We start from the raw sequence: 20,174 nt of genomic DNA on the forward strand, positions 1-20,174 counted from the left end.
CAAAAATACAAGTCTCTATCAAACTTCCCAATCAGACAAAAAGATAACATAAGAAACAGCATTGGACCATGCTACACCTTCTGCTTATCAGGATTGTTAACACCAGGTGCCATTTCAACACTACACGATTATAGCATTATGAATTCCACTTTAAACTGTCACAGTTCTATTTTATGGTATTTGGGGATTTATAATTTAGGGAGAAGTATTGAGAATTTTCAGCCAGAGCACTGTAATGCCTGACCAGAGCACTGTAATGCCTGGAATATAGTGCTGTAGCTGTGTAGTGCGAAAGGGCCTTAGATGTATGCAAACACTTTGGCTCTGCATGCAGCTTCAGCCCAGGAAATGAATACAAATGGACAAGGGAGTTTATCACACTGGGGCTGATTTCAACATTAAAGCACATTTAAAGCATCCTGCAAATGAAGCAGAAATGGCAAGTAATTGCGCGAATGATTATCACATGCAATCGCTCAAATAAAGTGATATCGGAAATGTAGTCACTGAAATCCTGAAAGTAAAAAGTTGTGCATTAATGCTTCTTTGTGAACATTTTAATGGGGAGGTTTTGTGTGACGCCATGTGAAATAGTTACATGTAATTATGCGGTTTTTCCGGGATATCCATGGAATAAACTCCTGAGCTCCTTTGTGTGATAAACTCCAAGGTCATGTAGGTCACTCACACAATAAGATGGTGCAGAAGGAAAGGGCTTTGTTACTAATCTGTCTCAGCACCTTGTTGCTTTTTCTTCAGGATGGACTGGCTAAGAGTCTTCATCGTGATATTTTTAGAATAAACCAAATCAGAAACTTTTGTCACATCCTCTCTCATCAGATTCCTGAGAGCAGCCTTCTTGCTCAAGCCACTAACCATTTACCATGCAAAGAGATCATGCAGCACCGTTGAGACTAGCTGTGCAAAAGTGGTAGCATGAGCTTTTGTAGGCTTGGTCTACTTTCTCAGACACACGGATCATTCCCCATTATCCTATCTGGAGTCTTCATAAAATTCCTAATGTATTATTCAAACCTCCTTTTGAGCCTTTAAGAAAAGTATCAATCAATTTCTACCTAGGGATTCTCAGCTTTTCCTCTCCAATGTTTGGGAAGTTTGGTATTTCGCACTATAGGAGGTGGTATTTCCCACCTCTGGTGCTGGAAAAAAGTAATTGGTCTTACCTGAGAGATGTTCGTTTTTAACTGTGGATGGGGAGACCTCTTCCCCACCTAGAGAAGAGTTGCTTTCTTGATACTGGTGTGGGGAGGCAAAGGTGTTTCTTGTAGGGTTTTCTTCTTCTCTTTCTTCTTTGGCTGTTTTTCTCTTGCAAAGTTGGTGCTAATCTTTCTTCAGCTATAACATTGATGGAATGTTTGTTGGCTGTTCCCCCTACTGGATGCTACTGCAAACTTCTGCTTGCTTATCAGAGCAAATGAGAGCAACCCACTATAGCAGGTTTCCCCATCCACTAATAAAAATGAGTATTTCACAGGTAAGACCAATGTTCCTTTTTATCACCAACAAAGTTTGTGCCATAGTACTACTGTCTATCAGTCCTCAGCACTGAAAGAAGTCTTCGGGAGCCCTGGAAAAGCACACAATTCTGAAACAGAACAGTGGTCTTTAATTCCCCCAGATGCAGAAACATTGCAGCACTTTTTGTCGACCTTGTGGAACCAAACAAGAGTGGTGTTCACTGCTTGCATGTAAAATGCTGGATATTCAAGTCCTTCAGTATTCATAGCCTACCAAGTCCTGTTGCAATCTTTGTGACTTTGGTGCAAGTAAAGCACATGACAAGTGAAGTGCATAACAAAAGAGCCTTTAAATATTTTTCATTAAACATTTCCCTAGCCCCTAATCGTATCCTTTCACATTTTTGCTAATTTCTTGTCAAGAAACATTTCATACAAACTGGTAGGGGGTGGGTTTGAAAAAGGTAAGAGGAAGCAAATATTTCTCACCTTCCCACTTGAACACACTTCTATAAAACCAGTGCCTATTCTTTTGAAATTTTGTAAGTTTTTATATTAGGGCTGTCTCTAATTTTCACCAATAATTGTTCATAATTGTTCACAAATACCACAGTGGGATAAGCAAATATATTTTCCTATTTTTATTTCTTTCAGAAATCCAAATTACGATCATTATTGTTGTACAAAACACTTTGGATATATTTGTCTGAAAACCTGGTAGATTTGATTCTCAGAACAATGAAGTGTCCCCAGAAATTTAATAAAATTCTGCCAATACTATTTTTGGAAGAATTTGTATTTTTTTTTAATCAAAATGTAAAGACACATAACACACACAAAACCCTCCTAGCATGGATTGGTCTGAAACATGGCAGGCTTCCTACCTTTGTAAGGATAATTTTGCCTGCAAGTTCTAACAAACCATAAAATATTACTTCCATTGTTGATGGCCAATGACAGTCAGTGGGAGGCAAAACATTTTGGACTGTAAATCAAAAACAGGATTTAGAGTTGAGCCAAATTGGTTTTAGGGAAGTTGCCATATCTTAGGAAAGTTAGCGAATCCAAGGCCAAAACAAATCTTGTGATTGGTACATACCTATATTGTAGCCCATGTACACAGAACTTTTTAGATTTTACCATTGAGGAACAACCACAGATTTAATATCCACAAATTATTTGTACTTCTAAATTGGCAACTGTTGCTTATATTTAAATTATTTAAATTTATATTTAAAATATACCAAAAGAATAAAGGATTAGATGAAATGACATTTTCCTGATCAGGCTGTTACTCTTAATTTACTACTGTGGACATCAGATTCAAAAGTACAGCCATATTTTTCATACATTACATCTTTTCAAGCAAGGATGAGTTTTGATCTTGCCTGGCAGTGACTTCTCTACAAATGTCAACACACAATCTATAGTAGATACAGAACAATGGATGCAAGCTACAGGAAAAGAGATTCCACCTCAACATTAGGAGGAACTTCCTGACAGTAAGGGCTGTTCGACAGTGGAACACATTCCCTCGAAGTGTAGTGGAGTCTCCTTCCTTAGAGGTCTTTAAACAGAGGTTGGATGGCCATCTGTCGGGTATGCTTTGACTGAGAATTCCTGCATGGCAGGGGCTTGGACTGGAAGGCCCTTGTGGTCTCTTCCAACTCTAGGATTCTACCCCCACACTTTTGCCAGTAATATAAGAATTTCCCTGCTGTTAAAATGCAATGACCTAGAATACAAGAATGAATCATGATGCTCTCTGGATAGGGTTAAACTGCAGCTCCCAGCACTCCTCACCACCAGCTGTACTGGGCAGGGCTCCTGAGATTTGTAGTTTAATACTTGAGGAGCTACACAATTCCCATTCCTGCCTAAGTCAAATTTAGTTACAGGTAGAGTAGAACCACCACACCAGTGGGATTTACAAAAAGTCTGTTTGAATTAGGGATAACAATTGGATTTTTAGGACAGCATAGAAGGTGAGTGAATTGAATATCATTCAGCATGCATTTGTCTATATGTGATTGCAAAGCTTCAAGAATGTATCGGGAGTTTTTCCAACTGTTAAAGAGAACTAAAAGAACTAAAGAGTGAGACAATAGGTAAAATCATTTCCCAGAAAGCAAACAGCTAATCCATACTCCTTCTGGAGGGATTTAGACATGCTTCATAAAGGGATAAATATCAACATCCCACAACTCTCACAACAAAAGTAAAGTTATGTTTCATCCCACAAGTTTAGTTTGAAGAAATCACTAAGCAACCTTCCAGATTCTCTGTCAGAGACTATGCCACAGTTTTCAAGCCCAAGACAAAATTCCAAATTCTAAAGGATATCATTTGTCTAGCAGAGAAGCTATAGCCATCTTCTTACCACAACAACAGAGAAGCTATAGGCATTATCTCACCAAAACAGTGAAACAATTATCAAGTAGATTTTATCTCTCATTTGTAAGGGAAAAATCCATCCTAAAGCAACTTCTTCTTGGGTGCTTGTTTCCCTATGTGACAGAATAGAATGTTTCCATAGTACAGGTGGTATGTATGGCAGATGGCAAGAGGCCTCAAAAAATAGCTTATGAACACATATCATGAAATCTTTAGCCACTGGCCCCCATTCTACAAGGAACTGGATATGTTCTCTGCGTGTGACATGGCTTTTATGGTGGATTTGTATTAGAGGTGTTCAACACACACAGATTCTCGCTTGAGTAATCATGTAGAAAAGGGAACCAGTGAATTTCAGGAGTAACATTTCATGCAAATAAAACCATTTGAAATTTGGAGTTCTACACAATGCCAAGCCAATTGTTTCCTGGTCAAGGTTAAGAATGTATACATCTGTCAAGTAAGTTTCTGTCTTTCCCTCCCTGTTAAGTATAGTTTGTGATGATATGTGGAATTTATTTTTTTGTGGATGTGAGTCCACCTTTCTTTGGCATACACTCTTTGCACACATCCACCCATTTACTAAAACATTGTTTGACTGCTTCTCTGAATGGATGAATTTTCCCATTTGCACTTTTCAAAGGTGTGCTTTTCTGGATGCATTTTTCAAAGTCCTGAAGTATGCAGATTTCCAAACACAAAATTGGCTTTGGCTGAATCCCTGTTGGCGAAATCAGTATTCAAACAGCAGAATTCAAAGAGAGCAGCTGTCTACATCCCCAGACAAAGATATATCCAATACAGATGTAGAGCATGTCTGGCCTCTAGTGGTCACTGAAAGGGTCTTGATTGTGATGTTTTATTATTCAATCAGAAATAAAATTTTGATTAAATTATTCTGTGGGATTCATACTCCTATAAAATACACTATCACAACAATTATTTTCATGATGCATTTAAACAACTGCTAAGAAGGAAAGATAGATATTTGGTTCTATCAGTAAAGAAAGTTCTTTTTCTCAATATAGTCCATTAATTAGTTAGCAGTTAACACTATGCATCTCAGACAATAAAATTAAATTTCTAGAGAAGATCCAAATACTAGAGACATAGACAGAAGAAACAAAAATTTGGTTACTGTACATTTCTGTAGCTTAAAACAAGGCTGGGGAACATATGGCTCTCCAGATGTTGGGACTGTTAATTCTTATCATCTCTCACCATTGACTATGTCAGCTAGTGCTGATAAGAGTTGCTGTCTACCAACGTCTGTGTGGCCACATGCTACACAACCTGTGAGTCAAGTATAAGAGTTCTGAACTATCACCAGAAAATATAACAAGTGCAATGTTTGGCACCAAACACAGGCTTTCATCTTCCTATGGACCAACTTTGCAGTTTTGCAGCTCACCAACCTTAATTTTTTAAAAAATAAATTAATCCAGACTACCAATACATTGAGCTGATTTGCTTAGATATCATTCATGGTCTTGCTGTCTTCAGCTTTTGGAAGACATTTGATATTTACTTTGATTTTAAATTATAGAACATGAAAAACAAAAAGACTTTTGCAGTGCACTGTCTTTATTACAAGCACAGAGACCCATGGCTTTTTAGATGGGAGTGTGACCATTTTTTGCTCATCAGATCCCACTGCTGTCAGGTGTACATCATTTCTGCCATGTGGGACATTTTCTTAGGGATATGAAGGAAATATTCCATATACCCTGAAAGGTCTTCAATGGTCACATCATCCACAGGAGCCCTGGCTTGCTCAGAGCAAGACCTAAGACAGCAGGAGGGAGTTCTTGATGGCAAAAGTTGGGAATTGTCCTGCATGTGTGTTGCTTTTTCAGTTGCAGATTGAAGAGCATTTTGTAGGCCAGAAAACATATACACTCTCATGTCCTGCCAATGCTTACATTGACAGGTCTTGTCCACACATGCACACAGATTCTCTTTATTTTGCTCAGACACTGACTGGAAATCAGAAAGATCTGTGGCCTTTAGAATTGTTGAGCCATTTTCAGGTGTGTTCTTCTGTACTGCAACCATGGATATCACAGAATGTTTAGCACCTGTTTGCTGATTCTTAACATCATTGAGAGTACTACTGGCCTGTTTGTTGTTGGAAAATTCATTTGAGCTTGGCACAACCAGGCCACAGTTGCTATCAGAAGTGCCGAGAAGGTTCTTGTGCAGTGGTTGGCTATAAGATGGCAATTTGGTAGTGCAGTGGATGAACTTGGGAGGATGGAGTACTGGAGACTTTGACCTCCGGCGACGTTGTGTTCTCACTGTGCCTCTCACAGGTTTCCTCAAACACCTAGAAGGTGAAAATGCAAAGTTAGTAGTTCCACCTGCACAGAACTGCAAATGAATATTTATGCTATAGTTCATGAAGAAGGGACAGCATCTAAGTAATAAAGTAGATCTTTCAAAAACAATTATAATATTAGTATAATTATATTATATATAACAATAAAGGATGGATTGTTTCCATAGTCTAGAACATAATACCAAAGAACTGTAAAAACAGCAACTAGGAGATTATATTCACATTACTGTGTGAGTGCTGGACTCTGGAGACCAGAGTTTAAATTCCTGCTCAGCCATGAAAACCCAATGGGTGACCTTGGACAAGTCACTCTCTCAGTCTCAGAAGGCAGCAAAGGCAAACTCCTTCTGTACAAATCATGCCAAGAAAACCCTGTGATAGGTTCACCTTAGGATCACCACAGGTTCAAAACTACTTGGGAGGCACACAACAACAAACTGTAAACTAAAATGTTTGCTCTTCCTGTATACAGAAAGCAGTTGCAGTGTCTAAGAAAATTTTCCTTAGTCTACAACCAATGTTTACGTAAAAAGTGATAAAAAATTGAAGTGAAAAATGAAGTGAATAGCTATTATAAAGAATAAGCACTTGTTACATATAGGAAATGAAGAATTGTTCTTTGGAATATTCCAAATATTTTTATGACATGAACTATGGCTTTGCAATATAAGTGAAGCTTTTGAAACAAGCAACTGGTGCAGACATTTGCTATTATTAGTTACATTTACATCCTATATCTTCTTCACATAGCTCTCTTCCTCCCCACTTTATCCTCATAACAACTCTGTGAAATATGTAAGGTTAAGAAAGAGTAACTAGCTCAAGGACACCCAGTGAATTTCATAGCTCAATGGGGAGTAGCACCCTGATCTACCAAGTTACAGCCTAATATTCTTTAACTACCCCACAAGTGTGTTTCCATGAATCAGTTATCACAGATGTATAAAAACATATGGACAGATTGCACATGTGGTAGACATCCACATGCTGCCTAACTAATCTCTGTACATTTAACTTGGAATGTGTACACACAAATCTATATATGTCAATCACAATATAACCTGTACAGCATGAAATTGTGGTAAATAAAACACATAGAATATAACTCCAAGCTTTGTATGTGTAGATCCCTATCATAATGTTACTGAAATAACTTAATCAAAGATGGAATAGGATAGGACGGCATGATTCCAACAAGGGCACAGTGTGGTCACAGTGAATGAGTAAAACACTTTGAGATTTAAATTGTTTACATTAGTGTAGGGCAAGAAGGGGGTAAGTTCTCCTATGTTTAGGACTGCAACTCCCATAATTATCCCCATTGGCTATGCTTCCTTGTCCTGAGGAGATGCAGTGTTCAGCAACCTCTAGCAGGCTACATTTGTTCACTCCAAAACTGGAGTTAGGATCTGAACACAACACAGCATGTTCCTGCAGTTCTTCTCCCAGTTCCTCTAAGTCAACAGATACTCACCATTGAGTGCAGTTTTTGGTAGAAAGGTGGCACAGGAGTAAATAAAAGTAGTACTTTATTCTAACAGAAGCAAGATTCCCCTTAACAATACCTTGTTTTTCTAACAGGTGTGTAAGAGGCATTCTTAAATAAGAGAAGAGCTGGAGAAAATACTAGAAAGCAAAATAGCAACAGCTTACTTTGCATTGTTCCTCAGACATATGATCATGTCTTAACTACAATGGTCAAGTATGTTGTTACTGAGGAACATAAAAGCCCTGTCAAATAAGATCTCTATCACATCCTCCTTATCACCCTATCTTTTATTCAACTTAAGTTTTAAGCAACTCCGGGGAACCATATTTCAGCATTTCCTCATTTAAAAGTATTTCCATTAAAGAGAACCCATTTATTTCTTGCAAAGCCTCTAGAGCTGGCTGAACAGGTTGAGGATAAAAGATGTTTTGAACAATGTTGGTGGAAGACACAGAATAAAGTGGAATTATGGAACTGTGTCTTGTTAGTAAAGGCTGGATGTTTGGAGATTATTTGTATGCTTATGTATGGTTTGGGGCACACTTCCTTCCTGAGCACATTATTATTATTATTTGTTTTATTTATATACCGCTATTCCAAAGATTATAGCGGTGAACAGCAAGTAAGCTAATTAGCAAGTAAGCTAATTTGCCCCAACAGTCTGGGTACTCATTTTAGCGACCTCGGAAGGATGCAAGCCTGAGTCGAGCTTGGGCCCTTTTGCTGGTCTTGAACTCGCAACCTTGTGGTTTTGAGTGAATGGCTGCAGTACAGGCATTTAACCACTGCGCCACCAGGGCCAGTTGGTGTAAAGTAGAGGGGAGGGAGTAGAGCTAACAACTAGTATCTCTATACAGATAGACTCTCAACCTCTGGAACAGGATGAGTAAAACATATCTTTTGCAGGGAGGCCTACAGTGCGGAGGCCTGCAGTGCTTCATTGAGACAATGGGAACTGAGGTGATAGTACTAGAACACATCAGTGGGTGATTCCACCCCAGCAAAGGTAATATCTAGAAAGAATGATCCATATTCTCAACTATGATTTAATAGGCATCATGGAAGCCTAGCAGACTGAGTCTCCCTGGGGGCCCTGGAGACTGCATGTGATCCACACACTGCACTATTATATTACAGTGTGCCCTTGCCTTACGCAGGGGATCCATTCCGGACCCCTCTGCGTAAGGCAAATAGCGCGTATGCTCGAACCCCACTGAAAATAATGGGGCTCATGCATGACGTGTGGCGTGGCGCACGCACCATTGAAACTCTGTTGCACGGCTTTCAGCGTAAGCTGAAAACCGCATAAAAGGCACCCGCGTATGAAGCAGGTGCACTGTATATTATATTAATATCCCACCGTTATACGCTGGCACACTGTATATTATATTATATTAATATCCCACCCTTTCCCCAAAATTGGTACTCAGGGCGGCTGACAACATTAAAAACAGTACAATTAAAAGGATACAAAAATAGTACATCAAAATAGAATTAAATTATTACAATATTAAAACACTCTCTCCACCTAACCAAATCATTGGGAAGAATTTCCTGGCAGTAAAAGCTACTCAACAGTGGAATGGACTGCCCCAAAATTTGCTGGACTCTACTTGAATGGAAGTCTTTAAATTGAGGTTGGATGGCCATCTCCCATGAGTTTTTGGCTGTATATTCCTGCATGGGATAGGATTGCAGTACATGGCCCTTGTATTCCGTTCCAGCTCTATGATTCTGTAATCTTACCAATGCCAGCTTTCTTTGGGCATACATACAGTCTTCACTTCAGCCTCATCAGAACTTCTTAAAAATGCTCTTGAAGGTGTCCCCTCATTTACAGGAAGAGAAACAGTGGATCTAAAACATGAAAAATACGATTATGAGAAAAGACTAAAAAAAGTAAATCCACACAAACTGTGGTAAGATTATAAGCATGCAGTTTTAGCAACACTTACTTAACATGATTCAAAGCTAAGTTCCATTTGTATATTTATTACATTGATTTTTCAAAAGACACAAATAAATATGTGGGCCAAATATTCCCATCTTTACTCAAGAACAAATATGGGTCACTAAAACTTTGACTGAAGTCCTGGTAGCATTTGGGCAAGTGAACCTAATTCTTCCCACTCCCAGAGAAGGATTTTGCATGCTATTCTAAATGAACAAAGTATGTGCTTTAAAAGACACCTAAGTCTTCTATGTGATTGCATTAAAGGGTAACAGCTGATTATTTCATTGAAGAACCACTTTTGTCCTTCTGTAGGCTTTACTACTTATTTACTGCAACTTACTGCACTAAAAGCAGCAGAAAAATTCATGGGTCAAAGGAGAAAGTACATAGAGCAATACCAAGAAGTTCAAGTTAGTAATCTATAACTCTGCGATGCATCATAGCTTCCTGCAGGACTCACTGACTCATTCACAGTGATGACTTAGCCTTCTCAATATGCTTTGTCATGATTCCTCAACTGATCCCACTACTTCCTGTTCCATTGGTCTCATAATATACCTTTTCAATGCATCATCAAAACACGATGCAGAAACCAGGAGTAGAAAAATGTTTTCCTAAAGTTACTTTAAAGTTACTTTAACCCATACCAGATTGTGACAAATCTGTAGTGTCATATTCCCATATAAGTTTAGAGTAAGCGTGAAACATTCTACAATATTTGTGTGTTTAAATTCTAAAAATAGTTCAAACTACTTTAGAATAAAGGACAAATGGAGCACAAACACATTGTTCACACACTGCTTTAAACAGTGATCGCTTAAGAGATATACAGCCACTATATCTGTAATACAGGTATCACATATTCATTTACAAAATTTGGCAATCACATAGTCGTAGAAGAGGCTAGCCTTTTCTCCTAGCCTCAGTACAGGTTGAAACTTTAAAAAACTTTTTTAGAACAGGTGTTATCGCACTCCTCCGTGCCCAGTCAGGATGCATCCCATACTCAGTCTAGATTTCTCTGGCACTTTTTTAAAGAACAGGAACCATGTTCTTTCAAAAAGAGCCAGAGAAATCTGGATTGGGTATGGGGTGCCAAGATCGAAACCGGATGCCTTCAGACTCGGCATGGAGGAGTGTGATAACAATCATTTTTAAAAGGTTTTTAAAAGTTTCAGCCCACACCGAGGTTGGCAGGAAGGCAATGTGATAATCTCCTATGTCCCATTAAATCCATCAATCTCCTCTTCTTTCTACACCAAACATGGGCACATTGCAGATTAAAAATTAGCCTATTATCAAATATAGCTCAAATTACCAAATTTGAGGCCAACGGACTACCAAATAATGTGTGAGAAATATGAATGAGAAACAGGCTGTACATTCTCCCAAATCATGGAGTTCTGTAGTCAAATATTTGCAGTTACCCAGCAGAAGTTAAGACACCGTGTCATATTTTTGATCATGCTAAATACCAAAATTATAATCTGAATTTCCAACAATTCAAAAAGCAAACTGTTGTTTAGAAATATTTGCTTGCTTTTGTCTACCATTCTGTTACCACTTCACTCTGCCTATTTTTATGTTTGTTTTCATCTCATGATACAACAGTTTAAGGACATGGCAATTGCAATAAACATGTTTAATCAATGAAAACATAGTGTCAATGCACTGAAAGCAAAAACAATGGTTTGTGAACCTTATTTCAGATTTTAGGCTGCAATTTTGTTTCTGACCAAGTGAAAAACACTAGGCCACAACTGGCAATTCTATAACTATTCTGCACCACTGTTCCTGAAATTAGGTATACAGAAAAAATGCTCCCATTCATATGGTTGAATTTTTTCCTCTCTAATCTTAAATGTCATACTACTTGGAAAGGCAAGAAGGGAAGATGTGGTCCAGGTACTCCCTAGCCTGATTTAGTGTTATGTTTAGTAGCTGACTTTGACTTTCTTTTCTGTTTGTTTTGAAAGACCACATCTATGTTCTATGCAATAAGAATCAAGTGTGCATTAAATATATATATTCAGAGCTTGTTTCCCCCATTCTAGTTGTTGCAGTGTAGTATCTGTGACGAAACCACAACTCCTCTGTTCAAGTTTCCCCTCAAATCATCAGATTACTAGATGCCTTTATGTATGCCATTATCTGAGCCTGACGTCCACAATGCATGTATAATACACTGCATTCTGTGTCTTGAAATAATTTAAATTAGGTGGAATAATCTAGCATTCAAGATGTCCTGCATCAATTTCTTCTCTATTTTATTAGAACGTAGAGGTAAAGCTTCAGGCAGAGGCTGCGGGTTGAACAGCAGGAGAAATAGAGAGCTTCCCAGTTATCCAATGACACTGGTCACATATGTATTCAAGCTTTGCTCAACAACCATAACAGCAAGAAATGTCAAACCTTTTTTATTCTATGGCACAAGAATGCAGTTTTATTCTTTATACTTAATGTCTTATTACTTAATATCACTTACCCTTCTGAGTCAACCCTTAGCTTTTTGAAAGCTGCCTGGAGATTCTCCTCAATCTCCAACATGGTGAGAGAACAATCCACTATATTCCCTTCCTGCAGGCTAAGGAGAAAATATGCATATGAACATTTGAGAATAAAGGTATTTTAAAAATAATTTTTATTTCAAGATAAAATGAAAGCAACTAATTCCATATAGAAAAACATTCTAGCTTTGATTAATAAACTGATCAAAGCACCTCACTATTTTCAGGCATATATGAAGATTAATACTGTACCCTTTCTGAAGAAAAGGACTTTTCAGGACACACAGCAAGACTTAACAGAAGAAAATACCTACTCAATGTCCAGTGTTCAGTTAAAATGTTAATGATCTGCCATTTCTGGAAAAATATCAGAAAACTCAAAGGTTAGGAAGGTCAGAGCAAACTGCATTTGTCCAGAAAGAACAAACTTATATTTAGGACAGCCCTTCTGAACCTTTTTACACTGGAGGAACCCTTGAAATAATCTTCAGGTCTCAGGGAATCCCTGCATAAAATTTATTATATCTAAAGCTTAAAAAAAAACCTTTATTTTTTTTTAATCACAAACTCTGGTTGAACCCTAAGTTTTCAAGGAACTTTGGTTAAGAAACTCTGATCTAGGGCCTCCCATGAACATAACTTGCATACTTCACTATTACTAAATTCCTAGTAATTCTGTGACAATTCAGTATTGAAAATCATGCACACAAATGCCATATGATCCAATAATCCTACATACGTTTAATTCATACCAAGATATGCCTTCTGTTCCCAAATTCTGTAGTCTGAAAAGCAGCCCATTGAAAGCTTAGTTGCACAGAATCTTCTGAAGCTGTGGGGGGGGGGGACATAACACAGAAAACAGTTCTTAGGGCATAGTCCTATGTACAACTATTCAAATGTGCTCTTGAACTCAGTGTGACTTTACTTCTAAATGAAAATGTATAGGATCAGCTTGAATGCATTCTTGCATTGATGTGTGTCTAGTGGTGGCTCCCCTCTGGCTAGATGTGATGCAGTATATTAATTTTACATTAGAAAAATCTTTGACATTTGTTGATTCAAATATGTTCTTTAAACCATATTCCTGCAATTTGGAATTTAACTAATGGTCGGCAAGGTTAGATCTCACATACCCTTACTGCATCAAAAGGATTTATGTTCAACTTCCATCATCCAGTGATCAGAAGAACTTGCTGCTTGTATCTGTGTATGAACACGATTTTTTATGTAGATATTTTGCAGCACCTTTGAAACTAACTGAAAGAAGCAAGTTGGCAGCATAACCTTTCATAGACTTAAGTCTACATACTCAGATAACAATAATAATAGTTTATTTATATTTCCTGTCTCTCCCAGTTGGATCGAGGAGAGACGCGAAATATACATAATATAAAAAACAGTCAATAAAACATGATAACGATAGTATTCTAGTTAAAAATAACTCAACCATTAATAACAGCAGTAATTAGACTTCCAAAACAATCACAGTCAGAGGGGTGGAGCAGTATCTCTTATATGAGGTCGGGCAGGTGTGCCCACCGGGAGAGATCCGTCTTAATTGCCCTCTTGAAAGCATCCAAGGAGGTAATAAGACAGATCTCCTCCGGGAAGCTATTCCATAATTTTGGAGCAGCAGCTGTGAAAGTTTTTTGGGATGTTGTTACTAGTCTATTCGATTGTGACTCTAATAAAAACTTCCCAGATGTTCTGAGTGTGCAGGGCAGATTCCCGCAAGTAACTTGGGCCCAAGCCATGTAGGGCTTTAAAGGTAATAACCAACACCTTGTACTGTGCCCGGAAGCTGATCAGTAGCCAGTGAAAAGATTTTAATACAGGTGTTATATGGTCAAACCTGGAAGAACCGGTGAACAATCTGGCTGCTATATTTTGGATCAATTGAAGCTTCCGAACTTGGCACAAGGGTAGCCCCATGTGGAGCGCATTACAGAAATCAAGTCGAGAGATTACCAGTGCATGGACCACTGCTTCAAGGTCCTTTCGGTCCAGGTAGGGACGCAGTTGGCATATCAACCGAAGTTGATAGCAAGCACTCCTAGCTGTCGCCTCCACTTGGGATGCATTTGGTCTCTTCACCAAATGCATCTGAGGGAGTGGACTCATGTTTAGGAAAGTTTATGCTGTCAACTTCTTTCTTTCAGTTAGTCTCAAAGGTCCTACAAGATCTCTCCACATACTGATTCTACAAACTAACACAGCTATATCTTTGAATGTGAATTTTATAAGTGTCAACTTCAATCAGGGTTGTCTTAGTTTTATTTTTCTTGTGGAGGAGAACAAACTATCATCTTATTTTATATACTGTATATACTCATGTATAAGTCTAGAAATTTTAGTCAAAAAATCAATCCAGAAAAACATGGCTCAACTTATCCATGGCTCAACGTAAGTACTGTACAATAACTCATCCTCTTCTCTAAGTAGAGTGGTGTAAGGCAAAATCTTAGTCCATCCCAGAACTTAAAAGAAGCACCATCCCTCTCTACTCTCTCTGCTGTAGTGCTACTTCTGGCCTGTTCAAATGCCGGGGTGGGAAAACAGCTGCATGCTTTGGCATTGTTTTCCTTTGCACTGTCCTTTACATCCTTTGTTATTGTATGCCTTTAAGTCATTATGGCAACCCTAAGGTAAATCTATCATGCAGTTTTCTTGGAAAGATTTGTTCAGAGAAGGTTTGTCATTGCTTTCCCCAAAAGCTGACAGCATTTGACTTGCCCAAAGTCATCCAGTGGGATTCTGGCCAAATGGGGAATCAAACCCTACTCTCCAGAGTCATAGTCCAGTACTCAAACTACTACACCGCACCACTCTCATTCTTTGGTACACATCCCTAAATTTTATCCTCAACTTATAGATGGGATATATCTAAGGCCTGTTACAGACAGCCAAAATAAAGCTGCTTCGAGTCACAGTGGAGGTATGGTGTTTCAATGATGCAAGAGTCCAGAAGCCACACCAAAGCCACGCTCCAGTCCTTAGGGCTGGAGCGTGGCTTTGGTGCGATTTCTGGACTCTTAGGACGCATGCATCATTGAAACACTATACCTCCACTGTGACTCAAAGCAGCTTTATTTTGGCTGTCTGTAACAGGCCTAAATCTATCATTTTGGCTACAAAACCTGCCTTCGATTTATACATAACATTGCCTTACAGTTATGGTATATGTCTATCCTGGTATTACATCCAAGATTCTTATTTCCCCTTTCGAAGAATTCTATTATTACACCAATACCCCCTCCAGTTTGGCAGTGTTTGTTTTTTTTCAAACAAATGGTCCATATAGATATTATTTTAGTACTGTTAAAATAGTGTAACAGTAAATAAAAAACACTTCAAATGGCAATGTAATACTAAGATAGACAAGCTTCTACTGTTTACAGGACAGATTAAAAGTAGTAATGTAACTAAGACCTGCAAAACCTAGTAGGTTAATTATTCAGCCATTTCTCACCAAGACAGTGAACCTGTCCAACCACTTCAGGTGGAAGGGCAGGAATCATATGCTGAAATACTCAACCATAAAATCTAAAACTAGACCTCAGGGAGAGTCAATATAAATACCAGTAACTCTTCTATTTAAAACACACTCAAAGGCTGTTTAAAACATTACAGCCTAAATTCTGTCATCAGTTCAAATTAGAATAGACCCACTGAATCAATGGAACAGGCATTTGATAAGGTTACTTATCAAATCCCATGGATTCAATGGTTCAGCTCAAGTTGGGACTAATGATTAGATTTAAACCTAATTGAATGCACTGGACCATTTCCATCCATGGGGGCTTGGTTCTGGAATTCTCCACCGATGGTCAGAATCATGGATGCTCAAGCCTATTATTCAACAGGCAGCAATATATGATGCCACTGAATAGTATGAGGTGTGGTTGAATCCATGGATCACTAGCCCACTGATATTGTGGACAGACCCACTGTAAAACATTGACACACCAAAACTATGTACAATATATTCCAAAAAGAAAAGTGGAAGACTTAAGAATTTGTAAGAACTGATAAAAATATAAGATAAAAACAGCACAACAAAACTGTCAGAAAGATGCTCACTTGGATACAGTTCCCTCCCTACTCCATCAGTTGATGTTTGTCTGCTCTGAAATGATTTAATTCAGACATATTTCTTAGTTGCCTCCTGGTTGGATGTCATTATGACACATCTAGAAGGATGGCTGTGTCATAATGTGTTTGATGTACATATTAAGTGTTGGATCAGGCAAGAAGGAAGACACAAAAGGAAATGCTTACTAACTATTTCTTCCTGTGATGTTAACCTGCCATATGGATGAATAACAGAAAACACATAAAACAGGCTCCCTTTACAAAAGCTGAAATGAATACTGGATATACAGTTCTGATATAGAAGGCAAGCTCTTATTTTCTGAGGGGGGGGGGAGGTGTAATGCAAATATAAAAATGAGAATATATTTATGTATTTTATATGACTCCAAGTCATTAATGACATTTTAATACCACTATTCAAAGAACCTCAGAACTGTGGTTTAGTACAATTGTTAGAAAGAAAACAAAGTACGTACTGTATTTATTTATATGTCAATTGTATTCTCTCTTTCTCCTTGAAACTCATCAGCCGTTTACAATCCAACTAGTAAAACCCATAAAGAAAGGGAAAGAAGAGATTAAAGAAGAGTTTAAAGGCTCAGGAGAAAGAACTGGAATAGCACTATGAACAGGTTTTGAACCTTTGTCTTTGCTGAACTGTGATAAAGTAGCAGTTGCTGTTTGCTTGCAAACTAAGTGGTTTGCAAGGAAATTAGACTTGTCCTGATTGGACATAATGTCAAACCATGACTGCTACTAAACCACACTTCAGGGAGGCAAACAAAGAAAAAGAGAAAGGATTATAATAGCCCCCCAGTTCAGTCATGTACAGTTGGCCCTTAGTATCCATGGTGGTTCATTCCGGACCCCACCCCCACCTCCGTGGATACCAAAATGCAGGATCTCAAGTCTCATGGTTTTTAATGATGGCGCTTACTGCCATAGACATGTTCACACATCACCATTAGGACCAATGGGGCTTGCCATCCATGGATGTCAAACCCATGGTTGGGGCAGGCGGACTATAATGTCAAGCTGTGGTTTGGCTTTATATTTGAATTACGCTAGATCTGCTTTACTCAGATCTCATTTGGAATACTGTGTTCAGTTCTGGGCACCACAATTCAAGAATCATGTTGACAAGTTAGAGCATGTTAGACAAGAATCATGTTAGACAAGTTAGAGGGTGATCCAAATGGTAAAAGGTATGGAAACCATGCCCTAAGACAAGCGGCTTGGGGAGCTGGGTATGTTTAGCCTGGAGAAGAGATGTTAAAGGATGACACGAAAGCCCGATTTAAATAGTTGAAAGAATGTCATATGGAAGAAGCAAGCGAGCTACTCTAGAGACTATGACACAGAGCACTGGATTCAAGCTCCAGGAAAAGAGATTCCACCTAAACATCAGGAAGTACTTCCTGACATTAAGAGGTTTGACAGTGGGACACACTACCTCACAGTGTGGTCCTTCTTTGGAGATTTTTAAACAGAGGCTGGATGGCCATCTATTGGGAGTCTTTTGATTCTACATTAGTGCATGGCAGGGATTTGGACTTGAGGACCCTTATAGTCTCTCCCAACTCTATGATTCTAAATCCAACTGTGGCCACAGTCAGATATGTTAAGTGAGCTAAGAAATGAACATGATTTTAACCTTCTCATGTAGTCCTTTTGCTTCTTCCTTTGAGACAACAGCAAAGAGCCCAGTAAGTCTAATTAACCATAATTTTGTCCAAACCAGAAAGCTACAGTTATCAACTTCAGAACAAGCCAGGATATAGAACTACATTTTGAAATTGGTTTTAGATCCTGTCTTCTTCGAAAGCTGGCACCACAGACTCCTGGTACAAACAGAACAGGGAGCTGTGATTAAAAGTCTTCCTGCTTACACTGAAAGAAGCAGCAAAAGAACTGCAGGCAGAGCCAAACGTCTCATTCATATCTCATTTTAGGAAACCACAAAATGGTAATTTGACCTGGGCCACAATTTCTGCTTCCTAAAGGAAATGTATAGCAATAGGGGAAAGGAGTATGCTTAAATCAAAGACTAAGAACAGACTGCCTCTGCTTAACTCAAAAGCATGTTAATTTAGAACTCATCTCTACATGAGATAATACTGCTCCATTTTATTTCTAAAAGGACAAAATCTGTGCCAGAAGAAAGCTCAAATACTAGGTTTGCTGGAAGATTGTACATACTCTTGATGCTGTATACTTCCCTTCTACATAAAATAATCTGCCTGGTACAAAACATGCAAGTGTATTCATTCACAAATGAAATGCTGTAATTTTGATGCAACAGATTCCAACTAAAATGTATTAATTTAATTATTGTAAATCACCCCAAAACTAATTGATGAATGACAGCATAAATAAGACAGCACACACTCCAATTATAAGGGGTCAATTTTTCTTTGGATATCATTCATTCAAACATTATGTTGTCTGATTTGCATTTCACATAATTTGTAATGTCCAAAAAAACTACGATTAGCATAATTTATAGTTTAGTGAAACAATCAGAATCACTGATTCCAATTTGAAGCTGGCTTGTTCCATACAGCATAATTAATATTAACTGTAGTTTGCTTGGTTTGGATGCAAAGGCAGATTAGCAGTTACTGTACTAACAGACTGAAATGCCTCAAATCCTCTTATGGAAGTATCACAGATGGGAGCGCATAAGCCTTAAGTTGATGTATGCAATGCTAAATTACAGTTTAGAATTATCTAACAAGCCATTGTATCAAACCATGGTTTGCCTTAACTATAGTTTAGAGCTCTACATATGGGCTACAAATGTATAAGCAAGCTATAGTTCATGCGACTTGTTTACTTTCATTCTCAATCTATTTATCTCATTTCTGTAATAAAGGGACCATAAGTCATGTATACAGTTTGTCAATTCAGACATCAAACAATAGTTATACTTCCCTGATCACAGACTGCTGTGACATCTGAATTGAAACAAGGACTTCTTCAGTCTTTAAATCTGTAACAACAGCAGCATTTGCTGTCCACCCATTATGGATGGAACCGCTTGCATTCTGAAGTGCTTGTGTGTTAACACAGCATAGTATAACTGGGGACTAAAAGATTATGATACTTGAGCTCAACAAAGGCTTATCAGAACACAGAGAACCAATTTCCATTATGCTTTATTGACTGTAACAGTAACTCACAGCTAATATATGTTGAAAAGTCATATGACTTTTTCAAGATATAGGCCTGTTACAGACTGCCAAAATAAAGCTGCTTCGGGTCTCTTTGGAGGTATGCTATTTAAATGATGCATGGGTCCCAAGAGTCCGGAGGTCGCGCCAAAGCCACACTCCATTCCTAAGCACTGGAGTGCAGCTTTGGTGCAGCTTCCGGATTCTTAGGATGCATGCATCATTTAAACAGCATACCTCCAAAGAGACCCGAAGCAGCTTTATTTTGGCAGTCTGTTACAGGCCATAGATTCAAAACAAAACCCAACCCCTGTAGCCCTCCACTAGGCGTTTTTTTAAAACTCTCGACGCACACTTATATTGTTAGAATTTAGCCCACCACCACTGACCAAAGATTTTGGGCTCCGCAGAGCTTCCTTGAAAGCGTGGCAGCTATATCTTTTGTAAAAATTTGTATTTGAGGTGTGGCTCTTCTCAGGGCCTTGTGCATTGAAGGCTTCCTGTGGACATGCTCATAATTTTAGTTTTAACGGGTAGTAGCCATTTTGTGTGCACAAGCATACATGCAATATGTATTTGGGATCGGGTACAGCATTTCTCCATGCTCAGATTACTAGTGCCAACTACCAGGAATAGATTTTGAATCTTTAAGAGTTTGCCTGTGGTTACAGCAGCTTCTTTAGTTTGAGAAGCAGTGGCCTTCTTTTTAAAAGTTGTACCTAGGAGATAGGCTGTGAAACATCTCT

The 20,174-nt window shown here is 38.4% G+C and overlaps 1 protein-coding gene across 6 annotated transcripts in view; it reads right to left on the reverse strand.

Moving 5' to 3' along the window:
- Window positions 1-20,174, reverse strand: part of LOC149315695 (oxidative stress-responsive serine-rich protein 1-like) — a 23,659-nt gene continuing 3,485 nt past the window's right edge. For 2 of the 6 annotated variants that reach the window (XM_089513912.1, XM_089513913.1), the window contains exons 2-5: window positions 12,900-12,992; window positions 12,139-12,237; window positions 9,446-9,556; window positions 1-6,198 (exon numbers count right to left, since the gene is read on the reverse strand). In XM_089513912.1, the coding sequence (XP_089370038.1) occupies window positions 5,532-6,198; window positions 9,446-9,556; window positions 12,139-12,200 (840 nt within the window). In that variant the 5' untranslated portion in view covers window positions 12,201-12,237; window positions 12,900-12,992 and the 3' untranslated portion in view covers window positions 1-5,531. Of the gene's footprint in view, window positions 6,199-9,445; window positions 9,557-12,138; window positions 12,238-12,899; window positions 12,993-16,731; window positions 16,800-20,174 lie in introns of all 6 variants that reach the window. The other 4 variants (XM_089513911.1, XM_089513917.1, XM_089513916.1 and 1 more) reach the window with 3 other exon arrangements.

Source organism: Sceloporus occidentalis, unplaced genomic scaffold, assembly GCF_023333645.1.
Source record: "Sceloporus occidentalis isolate IW3139 unplaced genomic scaffold, rSceOcc1.0.p SCAF_3, whole genome shotgun sequence".
Classification (NCBI taxonomy): domain Eukaryota; kingdom Metazoa; phylum Chordata; class Lepidosauria; order Squamata; family Phrynosomatidae; genus Sceloporus; species Sceloporus occidentalis.